Here is a 19248-nt window from a genome sequence, read left to right on the forward strand (position 1 = left end):
CTCCCAGCAAAGGTCGTAGTTCGAGTGCCCTAATTAACTCTACCTTAATTAACTGTGCCTTAATTAACTTCGCCTTACTTACACCAAATGTCGTGGGTTCGACTCCCACCAAAGGTTGAGGGTTCGTAGCCTTTTTGTACCATCACGCCGCCAACGCCGAATTTTCCGCTCCATGGTCCAGTATTAATGCTTTCGCATTAATAATTCGTGCATGGATGTTTAAAAAGCCAGCAAGCATTTCTCAAGTTCGTGCTTCCATGCGGGTTAACCCACTAAGCGTCACAAAAAGACCCCTGCGCTGAGAAACCAACTTCGCTGAACCGTTACAGCAGTCGTTTGACTGCATGTAGAGCTGATGGTTCCTTTGTCGCGCACATGCAAAAACTTTACACCTTCTACTTCGTCTACTTCGTGTATGTAACCGTCTTTGTACTCGCGCATACGAGACCCTGCCTTCATGTTACAGTAACACGCATTGCGGCCCTCACCAACGAAGAAACAACAGGGAAAACGAGCGTGATCAAGACAGTCTGCGCCCGGTTAGGACTATAGTATGCGCTTGGGAACGACCGGGGGTACAAACTGCACGTGAGAATCACGTAACACAAACGCGGATATAATCGAACACCAGGTTGCAAGACAGCTGTCTTTGTGCAAGACATACGGGCATTTTGTTTTGTCAATTTGACGCTTTTTACCAAGAAACGGACATCTTCATGACGGAGTTCTTGCAACGCGCCGTTATTTTAGTTACCAGCGCCCAATAAACGGCGACCCCTGACAGGGGCGGGCACCAAACGGATGCATTGGATGAGCGACATACCGGACGACATAAGAGCAAAGCGTGTCGCATGTAAATGGGGACCCGAAGTACAGGTCAAGGCGAAAAAAAAAAAAAAAACAAGTCTTGATGTGGGGGAAGCGGCCCGAGCGGAAGAAGAGGAAGCTGCCCCCGAGCTATAAACAACCAGCCGTGAAGGAGCTGGGCCTGGAGAGGTGGGGAAACGTCGCGAAAGAAGCCGCAAGTAGCGTCGCGCATTAATATGCACGCGCTTATATTGCTAATTACGCCCGAGAGAAACGCTACACTTCCCGACGCCGGAAGGGGTAGAGGGGATGGGGAGCAAAGAGGGGGAGGCCACGTCCTTGCGTCGCGAACCAGCTGCCGCTTCTCGACGGGACCCCGGCTCCGAATAAACGCTCAATCACTTTGTCCTGAATCGCGTAGCAACTGAACAGCCATATACGTCTGCAACAAGGGCGCCATGCCGGCGTCGTGTAGCGAAAACGAAGAAGAGTGATGGCTTATTTCGTTGCTTGTTAACTCGATAAGCCTGATTTGTATGGCGATTGCACGATAGTAATTATACTGGCTGTCGTTCAACCGACGTGCAAACGTGTTTATTTCTTTGGAATTTTCTGGCTTAAATTTTCTGAGTGACAGTGTAGGTAATTATTTTCACTCGCAACGAAGAAATTGTTGAGACGGTTGGCCATTAAATCCTACTACGTTTGGCGCGAAAAAGGGAGGGGGAAAAAGCAAGGTGCTTCCAGAAATGCCGTAAATAAGCAGGAAATACCCCCTGGCTATGACATCTGATTTCAAACGCCACGGCTTATAAGTAACTATCGATTCTAGGGATGGTGAAACATCTTGTCGCCCTAATTGAAAAACGCACCCCTTGCGCTGAGCAGCGACACTGATAGTATTCCTACTGCTTTAATGTTTCTAACCTGCATGTAAGCAACTGTTACTTCCGAAGTCACTTGAGAAATCATCATACTTGTTGGCCCTTGCACTTATCATTTGTAGCAGTTGGGACAATACCCTTTCGAAGCGGCCTGGGAGTAAATTGATTGAGGACCTGAGTTAAAGGGGAGAAGATGTGGTCAATCGAAATAATATGTTTGTCGAAATAACACACACACACCTGAGTTAAAGGACCTGAGTTAAAGGGGAGAACCTGAGAGGACCTGAGTTAAAGGGGAGAAGATGTGGTCAATCGAAATAATATGTTTGTCGAAATAACACACACACACACACACACACACACACACACACACACACACACACACACACACACACACACACACACACACACACACACACACACACACACACACACACACACACACACACACACACACACACACACACACACACACACACACACACACACACACACACACACACACACACACGCACGCACGCACGCACGCGCGCGCACGCACGCACGCACGCACGCACGCACGCACGCACGCACACACGCACACACGCACACACACACACACACACACACACACACACACACACACACACACACACACACACGCACAAATGTCGCAGTTTATCCCGAAAGGCGAAGCATCAATAGCAAATTAGTAGAGAGCTATTCCGAGTAAGGATCGTAGTTTTATCGGCTGCATAAACTTGGACACAATCGCTTGCTAACTTAATTAACAAGCACGGTGTCAGCGCGCACAAGCAAACATGAATAGATCATGCTCGATGACCGCAGACAACCACTGTCAGAACACTGGCTTCAGTAAGCACGGCAGCAGCAGCGAGCGAGGATTCGTGCGGTCTATTGCTTCTACGGAAACTGAGCGGTGAAAGTACAGCGCATGCAAAGGTGGGAGCCATGTGGATATCGTTCTCAAGATACGGTGCGCGTGACAGCCCAGATCCGCGCAAAGTACAAGTACACAGTTGCTGGCAGAGTAGAAGCCGCACCCCCTCCCTCCTGCGCTGCCTTCCCGCTTTCCTCCTTTCGCGTGGGAAATTGCGTCGCCAGTTCCCCTTGCGCCCGGTCGCAAGATACGCATTTGGTGCCGCAGCTAAACGTCACCTCCCCTGCCTCCCGCCCATCACCCCACGGCCTCTCGCACGACGGAAGACATCGCGTTTGCTCTTCGCCGCGCGTTCGCTCTCCGTGAAAGTGCGTTTCCCTCGCGCGCTTTCAATAGCACATACAGCATACGGCGCACGGCGACGATTTTATCGCCCTTGGACTTTATACGGAACCTCACCGCGACGGCGACGCCGACGGCAGAAATCCGCTTGGAGTGTCCATATAATTGCTATCGCAATAAATAATATCGGAGTTTCGCCATAAGGGCGAAGCAGTGAATGCGATAGCAACGTTTTGGAATATTACATAGAAAAGTTTAAGGCTCGTAGATATATAGTGGCAGTATGAGTTGAAGGAAACGTAGGCTAAGTAAAAACGAGCTGTTGTGCTAGGCGTCCTCTGTTTGAATCCTGCCTTCGGACAATTCAATTATTGTTTATTAATTAAAGCCAACGTCTTTCTTAGCGACTTCACAACAACCTTTCCGTATCGGGTATGTTTCAAACCTCTTTCCTCGGCCGATGCCGGAGGTCGTTCATGGTGGTGCCAATGAAGGTACATAATTTTCAGGAGTGAAATCTGTTATTGTTTCACACTTCTAATATTTAAGTTTAAGAATATTTAAGATAAAAGGTATGCGTTGCCGGCGTTTTGCTTCGTGTCGTTTGTCTGTCGGCGGCCATTCTCAAAATTCTGAGGAAAAAGTTGTCGCAGTTTCACCTGAAAGGCGAAGCATCAATTGCGATAGCAAATTTGTAGAGAGCTATACGGAGTAATGATATTAGCTTTATCAGCTGTATAAACTTGGACATGCAGCAGCACCGGCAACACGCAGAACTGTTGTCGACGCCGTCGGCGTTTTGCCCGCGTTCGCTCAAAATGCGTGCGGCGTTGGTGACTGTTGCCGGAGCCTCTGATATAAATAGGCACTTGGTGCCGCAGCTAAACGTCGCCTCCCTTCCCTCCCCCTCCCCCCCTCCCCCCTCCCCCACGGCCTTTCGCGCGTCGGAAGAAGGCGCGTTTGCTCTACATATATGGTGATTGTAAAGGAGGAAAGAGACACCTACTTCTGCAGCCCTTAAGGGAGCACGGCGCAGAACGCGCGTTTGTTCTCCGCCGTGCGTTCAGTCCCCGTGAAAGCGCGCGCCCCTCGCGCCCTTTCACTCGCACATACAGCGTTCGGCGCGCGGCGACAATTTCATCTCCATTGACGTCATACGGAACCTCACGGCAACGGCGACGGCGACGGCGACGACGACGGCGACGCCGACGGCAGAAATCTGCTTTTGAGTGTCCATATAATTGCTATCGCAATAAAAAAACTGACCTCTCAGAGAATCAGCGTACATTTTAAACAAAATTTCAACTTGAAAGCACAGCCTCTGAGTGCATCCCACCGAGAACGACCACATTATTGCATAGCTTGTGACGCCAAGAAGTGCGGGGCCACCGCTGTGTCGTTTGCTCACGAAAGATTCGGAAATCACGTGCTCGCGGTGCCCGACTCTCCTCGCTCGATCCGCTCGTTCCGACCAAGGTGGCCCTGACACCCAACGTCTAAAACCCTTCCAACTGCACAGCAAGGGCACCGCCTACACAGTACCACCGGCGTTGTAAAGTACCATAGTCGTTGCATTGTGCCCGCAATAAGTGACGCCTAAAAGATGGCGGCTAACATGTGTTTCCGGCTGCCGCAATCACTTCCGGCTGCTGCAGCCATGTAGCAAAGTTCAGTTCAGTTCAGTTCAGTTTATTTACCTTAAAGACCCCTGACTTCAGGGGTATTACATAAGGGGTGGGTACAACATTTGACTTTACACTTGTTCAAGTAACATATGCACACACAAATGTGTACACATATACATATTCAAGTACATGCACACATGTATACCCATATTAACGCTTATATATGTACATATACATACACGCATGTAAATACAAACATATATAATGAAAATTCAAGTACAACGTAGTTGCAGATGGTCAGTGACCTCTTGTAAAAATACGGATGGGTAGATTATTTCGACAATGGCAGGAGGGAGGCCGTTCCAGTCTGCCGCCATGCGGAGAAAAAACGAGGCTAAAAATGTTGATGTTCGTGAACGTGGTCGTGAAACCTGTTTCGAGTGGCTGGTTCGGTATGATATGCGCGATGCGGACGTGATATAAGGTGCTTGGTGAAGGGTAGGACTGTAAAAGAATTTGTGATAAAGACAGAGGGGAAGCGATGCGCCGACGTAAAGCGAGGTCTGGAAGCCCAGATAGTAATTTCAGTGACGTGACGCTGATGTCATATGAATATGAAGAATGGATGAATCGAGCGGCGCGGTTTTGTACAGCTTCAAGAGCATCGATGAGACATGCTTGATGCAGATTCCAGACTGCGGAGGCATAATCAAGTTTCGGTCGCACAAGTGATGTATAAGCAAGTAATCTTACGTGATTTGGAGCGTTCCGCAAATGACGTTTTAAAAAAACCTAAAGTTTTGTTAGAAGCTGAAATGATGTTATGCACATGCGTACGCCAAATCAGATCGTTTGACACAGTGACACCGAGGTATTTATAAGTGTTAGTTGATTCTAGAACCAAATTATTAATTGTGTACGCAAACCTCCGAGGTTTATGGCTGCGGGTGAACGACATGCTTTTGCATTTGTTAACGTTTAATGTCATTAACCAAGTGGTACACCATTCTGAAATGTTAGCAAGGTCACTTTGTAGGGTTAGCTGATCCGGAGTGTTTATTACGGCGCGGTAGATAAAAGAGTCATCGGCGAACATGCGTATATTACAGGATACATGCAAAGGTAAGCCGTTGATATAGATTAGGAATAGGAGCGGGCCAAGAACCGATCCCTGGGGGACGCCTGACGTTACTGAAACCGGAGTGGAGAGGTGGTTATTATAACAACATATTGCGATCGATTAGTAAGAAATTCTGTAATCCATGTTAAGACAGTAGGATGTAAATTTAGCTGGGAGAGCTTCGCAAGCAATCGTTGGTGAGGAACTTTATCAAACGCTTTCGCATAATCAAGAAAGATCGCGTCAGTCTGTACGTTACCATCCAGGTTATTGTGGATGTCATGTAGAAAAACGGCAAGCTGTGTTTCACATGACAACCCCCTGCGGAAGCCATGTTGTGAAGGATGAAAAAAGTGATTGCTGTCAAGGAAATTAATTATGTGGGAGTAGATCACATGCTCCATGATTTTACAGGGGACGCTTGTTAGAGATATAGGGCGGTAATTAAGTGGGGAATTTCTGCTACCTGACTTGAAGACCGGAACGACCTTCCCTGTCCTCCATTCGTCTGGAATGACTCCTGAAGAAAGTGACTGTGAAAAAATTAGGGTGAGATAAAGTGAGACATTGTGTTTGGTGTTTTTCAAGATTTTGGAATTAATTTCGTCTATTCCAGCTGAGGATGGCAATTTAATATTTTCTATTATGGATGAAATTCCATTTTCACAGAAAGTGATCCCTGACATGCCGTAATCAAAGTGAAGTAAAGGTAAACGGAAGGGTGTGGTCAGTTCATCGGAAAATACTGTAGCGAACGTGGTGTTGAACAAGTTGGCACAATCCACGTCACTAATCGCTTCATTCACATCACTGGTGAAGCCTTCGAGATCAGCGTGGGTTGCTCAGAGGGAGCCATCACTCTCTCTGACACCACTTTTAATAGCGAGTTGCTTTCTTTGGCTCTTTCGGTCGTTTTTGTGGTAGGTCGGTGGTACGACGGTGGTCAGATTCGAGGGAGCGAAGAGGGGCGGAGGGAGGGGAGTGGAAAGTGGGGGAGGGGGGGGGGGGCTCCCCACCGCGTAACCAAGGGTGAGGAGGGGCGCTCACTCGCTCGTTCGTTCGCTCGTTCTTTCGTTCGTTCGTTCGCTCATTGGTTCGTTCACTCGTTCGCGCTATCTCCTACATTGACAATCGTCATCGATGGTTTCTGCGTAAGTTTTTTTTTCACTCGTGCAATAAGAAGAGCATAACCAGAGGACGCCTGCAATAACTACATCGGGCTGACTGCGAGACGTACGTGCGACACCCGTAAGTGCTACCAGTCTGGTGTATGGTTCAACTGTGATAATATGAAAATTCAAACTTCGCCAGCTGGAAGCGTACGGGTTATATTTATTTCTTTATTTATTTCGGTATACTGTCAATCCCCGTGTGGAATTATTACATAGGTGGGTTTACAATACAGAATATATACAAGTACTAGCGATGCACTCGTCACCTAAGCAAAGAAAGGAAGAATGAAAAGAAACTCTCAAAAATGCAACGGGGAATTTTTTTTTTCACTTTGGTGGGAACGCAAGCAATATACGTTTCTCAATTTCCTCCGCAATTTCCTGGTATTAGCTGCTCTACATTAAAGTGGCCAAGCCCGTTTTATTCCCTGGATACTTGAGGGAAAAAAATGAAAAACTAGACGTACTGTTATCACAAAAAATACTCTTTATATATTGAGTCGTGCTTCTGAAGAGCATTCCTCTTCTTTTTTCACATCAGCGAGAGTTAACATGCAATGTATTATTCAAGCTGAAAAATTTGGTTACTGGACGATAGCCATTTGACAGAGAAAAAAGTCCTTGTTTCTTGGTCCAGACGGGTTTCGGCTCGCAAGGCCTTAAATTCGTTGCTCCGATTCTTAAGGACTTGTGAATTGTGCGACCGACTTTGAATGTTGTGTTCGTTGCATCGTGTTACATAGCACGAAGATGTGCTAAAATCGTTAGGTATAAAATAAACAGTGCCGCTTTTTTATTAACACACGAAAGTGTGACTGTCAAAATAGTTCCTTCAGCTTTAAAACGAGAGCGTCTGTATATAGATGACAGTTTTTAAAGTGTGACGGTAGGCACAATTATTGTTTGAAAGCTTGAGGCGAGTTCATATGTAAAGGCTGCCACTTTCTTTTTTCTTTTTTTCACACCTTGGAACTGATCGTTGAGAGATATGGATGGCAGACGCAGAATCTGCTGATACCATTGCAGATGTCACGCATCATGCATATTTGCATACTTATAACAAGTACACGTTGCCACAGTATTCAGGAAGAAGGGTTAACTTCTGAAGATACTAATACTTAATGATTTTACTTCGAGCCTGAAAAGACTCGCGGAGCAATTTTACTGGTCGCAGCTGTCCACCGAGATAAAAGACGTGCAAATGGTGAGTTCAGCGGCGTGTGCCATTTTAATCTCTGCCAGCCGCTGCAAACTTCCAGTCCACTCAAAATATACCAAACCAAACGTTCTGCGGAACGCCACACCGGCGAGCTGCGCAAGGTTATGCAGCTGGTGCAGATTAATTCAAAGCGTTGCGACACACAGCGTTCCCCATCGATCGACGAATTTGAATGCGCGATAACGTCTACCGCACTCGTTGGAGGAAACTCCAATCTGGGCGTCTCTGAGGACTGTTCTGCGAAGCCATTTGTAGGGATTACTCAGAAAACAACACGGTGAACGCACTAAATGTTTGCGTGGAAGCATAATTATCGCGTCTCTAACATATTTAGGCTACTGAAAGCAAGAGGAGGGGGCAGAGAGCTGTGCGAATTTGAGGAAGTGTAATGCGACAAGAGAACGCAAAATCGGGCCGGTTGATCTGGAGTCAAATTTGCAAACAGCGCGAACAGTAGGGTAAGAAACACGGTTCAACAAACTCTAGCTAGTTGGTACTGATTGCGTAGCTAAAATATAGCGCGAAATAAAACCAGGACAAGAAAGTGTCCTGTTTGTAAACGTAAGAAATACATTTTGGACCCAGCCATCTGTGTATCATCGGTCTTTCCTTCCCCTCTTCGCTGTTTGCCATGTTAACGTAGCGCCTGTAGAGAAACTGCGGCTACAATCTGTTTCAGTAAAACTTCATTTGGGCCTAGTTGGTGCATAATTCTGAACTTAAACTTACAGCGCAAACACCCAAGACGAACCACAAAATGAAGATACGACACACACTGGCGCTGAAACCTGATCGAAACCGCCGCAGAAAGAAATGTTGTCGACGCAACTTCTTCATTGCGGCTGTTAGCAATCTAGAGAAGTTCTGCCACACGATCAGTGAAGAAATTAGTAGTGCTAGCCAAACTAAAGAAAAAAAAACACGTTAGATATTGTTCTGCTCTCAGTGAGTGTCACGCCACCCACAACGACGCAAAATGCAATTGCAGGAAGGTTTATGTTCTTTGAAACGAGCACGATGCAAGCATATAAGTAACTGATAAGTGAAAGGTAAAGTTCGAGGTGCTGTCGTAAAGGTTCAGTGGTACATAGCAAAAAGCTGATTTCAATAACAAAAAAAAAAAAAACATTATTCATTATGACAATGATGGCGTTCCTCAGCTATGCCGATAACTACGTTCCGATTTCGATGCTTCTCTTGAAGCAGCAGTGGAATTTTTGAAAAAGAAAAACAGGAACCTTGAACCGGCTGATAACATTCGTGCGAAAACAACGAAACATCGTATTCATCTGATAGAAGCCGTATGCAATATGGCTTATGGAAGCACACAATGTGTTTTCTAGTCTTCATGGTCCACGCTGCGGATGTGAGTAACTAAGCCATTAAACTGCCTTTTTCTGAAAAGGGTTTTTGATCGAGAGCATGCCCCAGAGAATTAAGAACCGCGATTGAGAACCGCCACAATCAAGAGAAAACAAAACAAAACAAAACAAACTGCTTCAAAGTTTCTTTCTAGCTACAGTAAAGGAGGAAATGGTCCTTTGGAAAGCCATTAGCGCTTGATATACGCATATTTTATGCTCATTTTTTACGGTGCCTTTAGAAAATTGAGGGTGGAATAAGCTGCACATGCGTCTGGCGGTAACGTTGTTTCCCGATATGGGCGTTGTGTTGAACGCGCCCCGCCTTGACTTAACCAGTCGTTAGCTACCTCCCACAGCAGCTCACTGTAGCAGTAATCTATTCCTGAAAAACGTAGCACACAAACTTTACAAAAATAAAAAGCACTGAAACTGTCACAAATGCTTTTTTATCTCCTGAAACTCAACCTTAAACAAAAGGGGCTAAGTTTACAAGAGCTGAATAAATTTATTGTGAAAACGCATGGGGTTACAAGATAATGTCTGACAAGCAAGTCTAGTTATCTAGGCACAATTTATTATTTTGTTCTGCGAATCTTAAGGCCAGAGCGCCAGTAAGGACGAATGGAAGAAACAGGAAATGACGCCAGTAAATAGGATGGATGGAACCGGAAACGCTAACCAGTGGCATCGTTGGAACGTTCTTCCTCGTAGTCGTTGTGACCCCGTTTAAAACAAACTTATAGAAAGGATATTCGAGAAAGCGCTGTTTCAGGGCTGACTCTAACAGCGCCGTAAACCGATCGTGTACCCAGCCAGGAGGGCCAACCGCTCGCTCGTTCCTTTGTGCGCATTAAAATTCATGGCTATCGGTGTACGTGACCTTTTCTTGTACCTGCCATCAGGCCGCCGAGTCCGGCTTGCCAGGCAATCTCCCGCTCCTTACCTAAGCAGTCGTACACAGCTCCTTGGAACAAATTCTTTTCACGGACGTAGTTTCGTAATCCCGCAAAGAAAACAGAAACTCGTGAAGAAGAAAACAACGTTGTGAGCGAATTCCGAGTCGAAAACAAGCTTGTTTTCGATATCGTGCACCGGCGCGCCCCGACAATTCCAAAGGCCAGGACGCCTCACTACCCACACGGCCAGGGATTTCACGATCCCTGGAATCGTCGGAATAACGGTCTCGTATCGTCTTACCATGGTCAAGCAGCGTACGTCAGAGGGGTCATTTGGAATACGATGGAAATACGTATATATCTTCTATAGGAACGTTGCTTCCGTCGCCTTTTGAATATCGCAGCTCGTCCGAATTGTCATGCGTGCCTTATTGCAGGCGATGCCCTGCGCTTAGTTGTCGGCGGCTGCACGCCGTTATTGCCCTGAAAAACTGTCATTTGGCAGCTCAGAATTGTGTTCCTGCGTCAGTAGTGACAGTGGTAGCGAGTCAATATTAGGTTTTGCAACCGAAGCTAACGCACTATTTTAACCTGAAGTCAACAATGAAGGGTAAATCGCCCCCGAGAGAAAACATAAGAGGAAATGCCTTACGCAATAAACACTCAATACGCGAAATGTGAACTTTACTCCTTTTAAAGAACCCCAGGTGGTCAAATGTAATCCGGAGTCCCCCACTACGGTGTGACTCATAATCAAATCGTGGCATCGGCACGTAAAAGCAAAGCTTTTTGTTTTGTTTTACTTTACACCTTGGCCTTACGCTACCGTTTGCGTAGTAGGGCGCGCGCAGCAATTCTTTAAGTTATGAAACACGCAATATCTTTATTCTTCCAGTGTCGAGACTGTATTTTTATATTTTATAACGTTTTTATAACGTTATAAAACTATTCGTTGCCGCTGTCTTTATACGGAATCACGACAGGTTATAGGTCGAAATCACCGAGAATTAGCACAAGTCGCGGTAGCCGAACATCATAACGAAAGTGCGCTGCAGCATGGTTTACTGTTTAATATGTGCATACAACATACATTGAAGTGCTTGAACCGATTTATCCGGCTAGTCAAGCGCCATATAATGTGTCGACACGCTTACGGGATCACCTATACAGTATTTTGAAAGCCGCGATGCGAGCGCTTAGATCGAGCTTTTGTGCTGTGAATCTGTAAGTAACGCACCCCGTTGCACCATGTGTGTCAGTGTAAGAAAAGAAATATATGGGGAGCAGCTTGCACTCGAGCAAGCAATTTCAATACGGCGCTGTTCAAATTCACGCTACACGCTTGTACTGCCCATGCATGCAGCATTTTTCATTACTGCAATTTTCTTTATTTATTCATCGCGCTTGTACATTTAAAAGGGCACAGTAATAATGCAACAAGGTGCGTGTTATGGATTCCAGGAATCGTGATGCCGTGTCAACTGCTTTAAGCCCTATGGTCACGCACCATCTTCGCTCATTCATATAGTCTAGTTGCTGCTGCAAGAATACCTATATTATTGCATATTGGAACAAAAGTTCTGGATCAACGTTAATATTGCTGACATGTTGACAGGCGCCTCACATTCTGTAAGGCATCTCCGAAAATAGGAGTCTTCTTGTTTCATTGTCGAACAATACATTCACAATCGTAACCAGAAGGCCCGCGTTGAGTGCGCACATCAGAGCAACTGTCGCTTGGTGGCGCTGTTGAAACTACTGCAGAGTTTACGTGCAGGTGCCTGCTGCAGCGAAAATCCATAGAAAACTCAGCACATCGTAATGGAATCCGCAGGGATTCTCCCAGTGAGACCCGTAGGTACTACACCTTCCAGAAGCGCTTAGATTTAAAGTGCACTGAAGCATCAACAGATTAGCAGTCGACCAACGTTTCGACAGGTGGACCTATTTTTATCACCTTCAAAAAAGATAGGACCTATCGAAACGTTGGCCAGCCTTTCCGAGGCACTGTTTATGTAACTTCCAGATGTCAGGAATTTCAGACCTCACGGAACATACTGGAAGGCTGAGAACCTTCACTATTATACACAATAATGCAAAATTTCAGACCGGTACTCCTAGAGCACCGAGTACAGTTAACACCTTCCAGCTTGGGCTAAATAGAAGTAAGAGAAAACAGAACCCCGAATAGAGGAAAGTGATACGGTGCCGAAGCAGCACTTCCGCGGTTGCTATGCGTACAATAAATTTGTATCAGATGTTCAAAAACATAGGCGCAAAGGCAAATGCTACAAAGACAGGTAATGCCCACACTTTTAAACACCTTTATAGAAGCTTTGAATGTTTACTAATGTTCACTGTTTAATTTATTTATCCCTTCAAAATGAAAATCCGGAAAAAAAAGCAAATGTAAGTGTATCTCTCTGGCGGATTTCAAACTGTCCGTGTCAACTAAGATTGCGTAATCACCACTCCCATTCGACGAACACGAGTAAAGCACCACCCGCGTCAGTAAAGAAACCAGGAATACAAAGTTAAGCATTATTACTTACACGTTCACCCGCGTATGTATAAGTTTCCGACACGATCGCTAGGGGTGCCTCGTGCATTCACTACCTTGCCGACCAATACCGCGCGCCTACCTCAACACAAGACTGGGTGCTATACTTCCAAAACTCATACCAAATTTTTGTGGATCCGAAGTAACAAAAACAATATTTTCATTTAAACATAATCAGCACTTCGTTCCGGGGATCGTTCGCTTGAGCACTAATTGAAGCCATGGCGCTGAATTGACATGGACAAGAAAGACGGCAGAACGCGCGCACGTCCTGTCGTCTTTCTTGTCCGTGTAAATTCAATGTCATGGCCTCAATTACTGCAACGAACCAACTAGCCCAAAAATGTGTACTCCTGCACATCAACACGTAGTGTTCCCGCTTGTACGTCTCAAAGCAGCATTGACCAGCTTCACTCACAACCTTTAAACTTCAAGTGAAACTATAGAAGCGAGGATGGACATGACACACACGCAACACAACAATAAAAATAAAAAAAGAACAGGGCCCGTATTCGCAGACATCTCTTACGCCAGAAATGTTCTAAGATAAAATTACAGCCAATCCTGATGCTTAGCGAAGTCGAACAGCCAATGGCAAAGATCACCTACGAACGACAAGCTTTGTGAATTCAGCCCCCGAATTGCTTACAGAGATATATTGCTCGCAACCGTGTCGTGATCTATGATATCTCCACCAGAGTCCCATCTTTTCCTGCATATTAGAATGAGCCGTTCATGTCGGAATATCAAGCTTAGCTTTGGCATTGATATCGGCTGTAAGAAAACACAGCACTTCGTTGTAGGAACGCCAGAAACGTATAAATTTTCGACAAAATTTATGTTTACGTACAAATTGGTTGATTCAGGTTATTCACAAATAAATGGATTGGTTCAGGTCTCGCGAGCGGAACGCTTGCTTTTATTAAATCCACCGTGTTTCAATGGTAAGCGAAATGATGAAACGGGCCTGCTGGTATCGGCTGAACAAAACACAGAGAGAAGAGGACTTCCAGCAAGGTGTGGTTACTCACCGTCCTCGTCGACGGTCGCTAGTGTAAGCACCATAAATGTCAGCACAGCAAGGGAACTGAGAATGGCCCAGAGGCCCACTGTCTGAGCGGCGCCGTGGGCCGACCGTGTCCCACCCGCCGCAGGGTTAGTGAACAGCGTCAGCGGAGACATCGTGGCAGCAGGTGCAGGCCCAGAAGCGGCACCCCCCGAATGTCTAGAGCCCCCCCATGGGACTATCCCGGTCGTCGACGGCAGGCCAATCGCTGCTGAAGCGCGACTCAAAGCACGTCACATAATCCGGAGCAGTTTTCCAATACACTCCCGGCTTTTGGCGTGGGTGCAGCCGATCCCGTCGGAGGCGGCGATGAGACACAGTTAATCCATTCGTCACAGTCTTGCGTGTAATCCGCTGACGTCAGCGCCGGGGGCAACTACTTTAGCTACCCTGGGCATGACGTAAAGGACGGGGTCACTAGCCTTGACCAAGCAAAGGAAATAATAGGATAACGGGAAATGAAGGAGAGTCCCCACTAAGAATGGCGCACTCTGCTCGTGAATATCACTCCCACTCCTCCTATTATTTCGCGCACGCACGTTCACCGTTAAATTGCGCGAAGCGCGCGCGCAAACTTTTTTTTTCTTTCCCGGTGGCACCTCGGCGACGGAATCTGGGGCGCTCTCGGCGCTGAGCACAGCCGCGTTCGCTCTAACCCGGGGTCCCGACTGAGGGCCTGCGCCAAGCGCCGCGAGAGAGCGAGCTGGTCACGTGATGTGGCTCCGCCTCCTCTCTCTGCCGCCTCTCCTTCCGTGCCTTTTTTTCTTCTTCTCTCTTGCCACTCTGTTTCTGTCTCGCGCGCTCTATGTTTCCGGTTCCGGCGGCGGCGCTTAGCCCTTCCGGCTTCTGATAATAACATGAAAGTGCTGATGAGAAAACGGAAACTCAGTGGCCTGTTCATACGTTTCACTCCACAGGAGTGCGCTCTGCGGTTGCACAACATTACTTCAAGACGTGTTGCCCCGCTGGCCGTTCTCTTGCCATTTGACTGGCTAAAGAGATTCGAACTGCCTGAGAAAGAAAGAACTTCAGAGAAATGCTGCCTTGTTACATTCACTCGGATGGCAATGAGGCCTTACTCTGTAAGTGTCAATGGGCAAACAATTGCAAACGCACGGAAACACCGCTTTTTAGGGGTAATTATCGACCGCGACCTATCATGGAGCCCGCACGTTTCAGACCTAAAGAGGAGGTTAATGACCATAACACACCTCCTCAAATTCCTCGGTAGAAAATTATGGGGCACATCGGTGCGGTCAGTGCTGCAGCTCTATAATGTCTTGTTCCTCGGTTTCGCAAGATACAGCCAGCCGGTGCTAGGCAACACCTGCAAAACAAACCTGCGTGTACTCCAGGGACTACAATCTCAAGCCCTAAGGACGTGTCTCGGTCTTCCGAAGTGTGCGTCTACGGCGGCAACGATTGTAATAGCGCGAGATCACCCAATATCAACGTACTTAGCCACCGACGCTCTCAGGGCGCATATTCGGCACGTTGCCCGACTACCTTCCCACCATCTTGCATCTTTACCTGCAGAAAGGCCACACATAACTTTCAGTCGTATAATTGCTGCCAATCGTACCTCGTTGCCATCGAACTACATGCTTAGAGCAAGAAGACCATCCTCGCCGTTATGGTGGCTGCACAAACCTGACATGCGCCTCACCATCCCAGGAATCACGAAGAAAGCTCACATGCCTTCATTTGCCCTAAAACAGGCCACGTTAGGACTTTTACATGAGGTTCACAGTGGCCGCGTACATGTTTTTGTTGATGGCTCAGTCACACCTACAAGTTCAGCTGCCGCAGTGGCGATTCCACCAAGATCCGTCAAGATACAGCTGAAGACGTCACATGTCTCATCAACGACAGCTGCTGAACTGGTAGCCCTCCGTGTGGCTCTTCATTTCATTCTGGGGGAACCACCCCATCCATGGTCAATCTTCTGTGACTCCAAGGCAGCCCTCCAGAGTTTACTCTCAGTACTGCGCCATAGATCACATGAGCAGCTCGTCGCAGAGATTAGACAAGTACACCATCGCATAGTTGATAAAGGGCACGATATAATATATCAGTGGTTGCCTAGTCACTGTGGCATACATGGCAATGATCGAGCGGACGCAGCGGCCCGATATGCCCATGACGGTGTCAGCTGCGTTTCCATTACTTTTTCGAGAGCCGACGCAGCGAAAAAACTTTCTGCGCTTGCGCGTGAGCTAACATTGATGCAATAGAATTCATCCGATTTCGCAAGTGCACGCCTTCATGCCCTGGACCCTAATTTACAGCTCCGTATTCCGTTCAACCTTCCACGACGGGACTGCACACTTCTAGTCCGTCTATGGCTTGGAGTAGCATTTTACAATGCGTACTCCTTTCTTATCGGAATGCCCAATAGCCCACTTTGTGAATTCTGCGGGTGCAACGAAACAATCGCACACCTTCTTTGTGAGTGCCCTCGTTTCAACCCGCAGAGAGCCGCACTCTTAGCGACGATAGATCAACTGGACAAACGCCCAATAACAGAAAAGAACATCCTTGGAAACTGGCATACACAAACAACGGCGCGAGCCGCCCTGAAGGCACTGCTGCGTTACTTGAAAGACACCGGACTCGGTAACAAATTGTGACTCTGCACTGTGTTACGTTAGGATGGAACGTTGACACTATGCAACACGAGAACGCCTTTGCAGACTGCGTGACAGTGCCCACAGAAAGAGTTCTGTTTTGTGTGCGTGTGTGTTTTTCTGTTCTTTCGTTCCTTTTTAATTTTTTTTAATTTTACTAATTTTCTCTCTCTCTCTCCTTTCGCATCCCTTTACCCCTCCCCCGGTACAGGGTAGCCAACCGGAGATAACATCTGGTTAACCTCCCTGTCTTTCCTTTACCTTTTTTCTCTCTCTCTCATCGTCTATTTGTTTTTTAATTACAAGGGCGCTTGAATGATTAAGGACAATTTTGATGCATTCAAACATATGATAAAAGGAGCTTATTAGGCAAGTATTTAAATCTATATTTCTTTTTCTTTCTATCACACGTTTTATCTATCATGCACTTTATAAGCTGGTGCATTTTATTTCACAGATTTTCGGGAGTGCTTCTGAGTTGAAACGTGTTTCTTCTTTGGTTTAAATATCACCCTCACTTATAAACCTTACACACTTCCGCACGTGCACACATGTAGTCTTCTCTCTCTCACTGATTGCTCTTTGTGCCCCGTTGTAATCCTTCGCGCTCGGTAATCTATTGTGCAGGTATGCCTCGTTGACTTACCTGCCTTTCATAATTGTCTATTGTGCGTTTACCATATTGCCACTGGACAAGTTTAAAAAAATTGGTTTACTGCCTTATATACACATGCGCTTTCCCCGCATCAGCGCATGAAATTTACAGGTGAACTATCTAAATTTTAATTTTGAAAGGTATTACACCTCTTATACTTGACTACTCTCTGCTGTTCCTTTATTGTATGGCGGCTATATTGCCCGATTAGTTATCAGTAAGACCTCCAGAGGCTCTATCATTTTGTATATGGCGTTCTTCGAAGCACTCGTTTCTTTGTATGTATACCATGGTGTGCCATCGAAGAATGTACGTTCCAAGCCAGAGGCATTCAAATATGTCGCCTGTCTGTTTCGGCAAGTCCAATATGGTATTATTAATTATTGAAACAACGTCGATTTCTGAATAAGAACATGAAGGAATGACCAATGTAGAGGTGTGATTGCCGGCACACTGTACATGAAAAGTAGTACTGCGTTAGTAAACATGTGCCCAAGGAAGTGCAGCCTTTATCAGAAGTTTCGCAGCCATTTCACACATGGCAAGATCGGCTGCCGGAACCATTGGCAGGGTTTAAGAGGAAGCTTTAGCTCGGTTGCTCCTATCTAAATACATGGTAAAGGAGAATTCGTTTTTCACGGCAACCACTACAACAAGTTTTACGAGGTTTGTTGCATTTAAAAGAAAAATGTAAAATCTGGTGACTGTTGGTTTTTAATTTTCCATTTAGGTCGTCAATTCTTTAATAAAGATTGGTAAAAATCCCTAATTTTCGCAAAACAAAACTATCAATTCTAAACCCCGGCAACTCAGCAATGAAACGTTATATCACAATTCTGTGCATTGCGTCTAATAGTACATTTAAAGCGGACAAAATTGATGCATTACACATGAACCTCATAAAATTTAGTAATATGGAAATACAGCTTTTGCAGAAAGATTGTACACAACGTAACGAACGCACGTGAGATATAAATTGACATAACGAATTTGTTCGCTTTAATGGTCTAATGGATGCCGTTTACAGAACCGCGATAGCTGTTCTTTATGCAGAGATATTAATTTGTAAACTTCAAGCTTCTATGTTTTGCGAACTTCTTGTATTTTAGAATTTTTTTTAAATGCAGGCCCTAAATCAAAATTCCGCTTCCACAAGTCACCATAATTTAACGTTCTCTCTCAAATGCAACAAATGTGACTAAAATCGGTCCAGGGGTTATTTCTGAAATGCGTTTCTGCGTTTTGCATGTATTTGAATAGGCCGCATCGGAGTTGGACTCGAGCTAAACCTTCCTTTAAGTGGAACGCCTGGCTTGCCGAAGCTCTGAGTCGGGAACGCTGTTCCTCTCTGAGCCGTTGGCGCGACAAAAGCTTCAGACAGGCCCCAGTGCACAGCTCGATAACAGGTCCAGTCCCGCTCTCAGTCGCTTCGAAACTATTTAGAAAGACTGTAGATGCAATTGAAGTACTTACCAAATAGGTGAACCCTCTTCGCGTATCGCTTCAGCACAAACAATCCTTATCTTTCAGCCACAAAAGCGCCGTCTATTCTTTTTGAAGCGAGGCTTTATATGTCTAGGCGAAATCGTATATGGCTAGGCGAAATCGCCTGTGTACAAAAATTATCATCATCGTCATTGGCTCGAGCGACGTCGTGTTCTTGCGCAGCTGGCTCGTTAAACGTTGGGCTCGTTGGCTCGTGCTCCTGCTCGGCACGCGCTCGTGCCACCGATCCCGCGTTTGTCGTCGTCGTCTGCTTTCACAGGTGGCTGCGTTGCCGCTAATCATTACAGCGTAGAATTTCACTTCTCTTCTTTCGTCGTAATGGGGAGGCCTCGTTTACGGGGGTATGAGCCATTGGTTAAAGGGGTATGAGTCATTGATTGTGTTACGCAACGGACAGATTTGATTTGGAAGCAATTCAATTTCGAAGAATCGCAAGCGGCAATTGCTGGCGAATGCTGCTAGCCACGTCGCCGAGCCAACTCGAGACATCGAACGCAAGCGACAACGGCGGACTGCGGGCATCAG

The 19248-nt window shown here is 46.3% G+C and overlaps 1 protein-coding gene across 1 annotated transcript in view; it reads right to left on the minus strand.

Annotated features, from left to right (window-relative positions):
* Positions 1-14587, minus strand: part of LOC119442869 (zwei Ig domain protein zig-8-like) — a 244427-nt gene extending 229840 nt beyond the window's left edge. Inside the window, exon 1 of the mRNA XM_037707913.2 lies at positions 13901-14587. Coding sequence (XP_037563841.1) covers positions 13901-14051 — 151 coding nt within the window. The 5' untranslated portion in view covers positions 14052-14587. The remainder of the gene's footprint in view (positions 1-13900) is intronic.
* Positions 14588-19248: the final 4661 nt, after the last annotated feature.

This window comes from Dermacentor silvarum, chromosome 2, assembly GCF_013339745.2.
Source record: "Dermacentor silvarum isolate Dsil-2018 chromosome 2, BIME_Dsil_1.4, whole genome shotgun sequence".
Lineage (NCBI taxonomy): Eukaryota > Metazoa > Arthropoda > Arachnida > Ixodida > Ixodidae > Dermacentor > Dermacentor silvarum.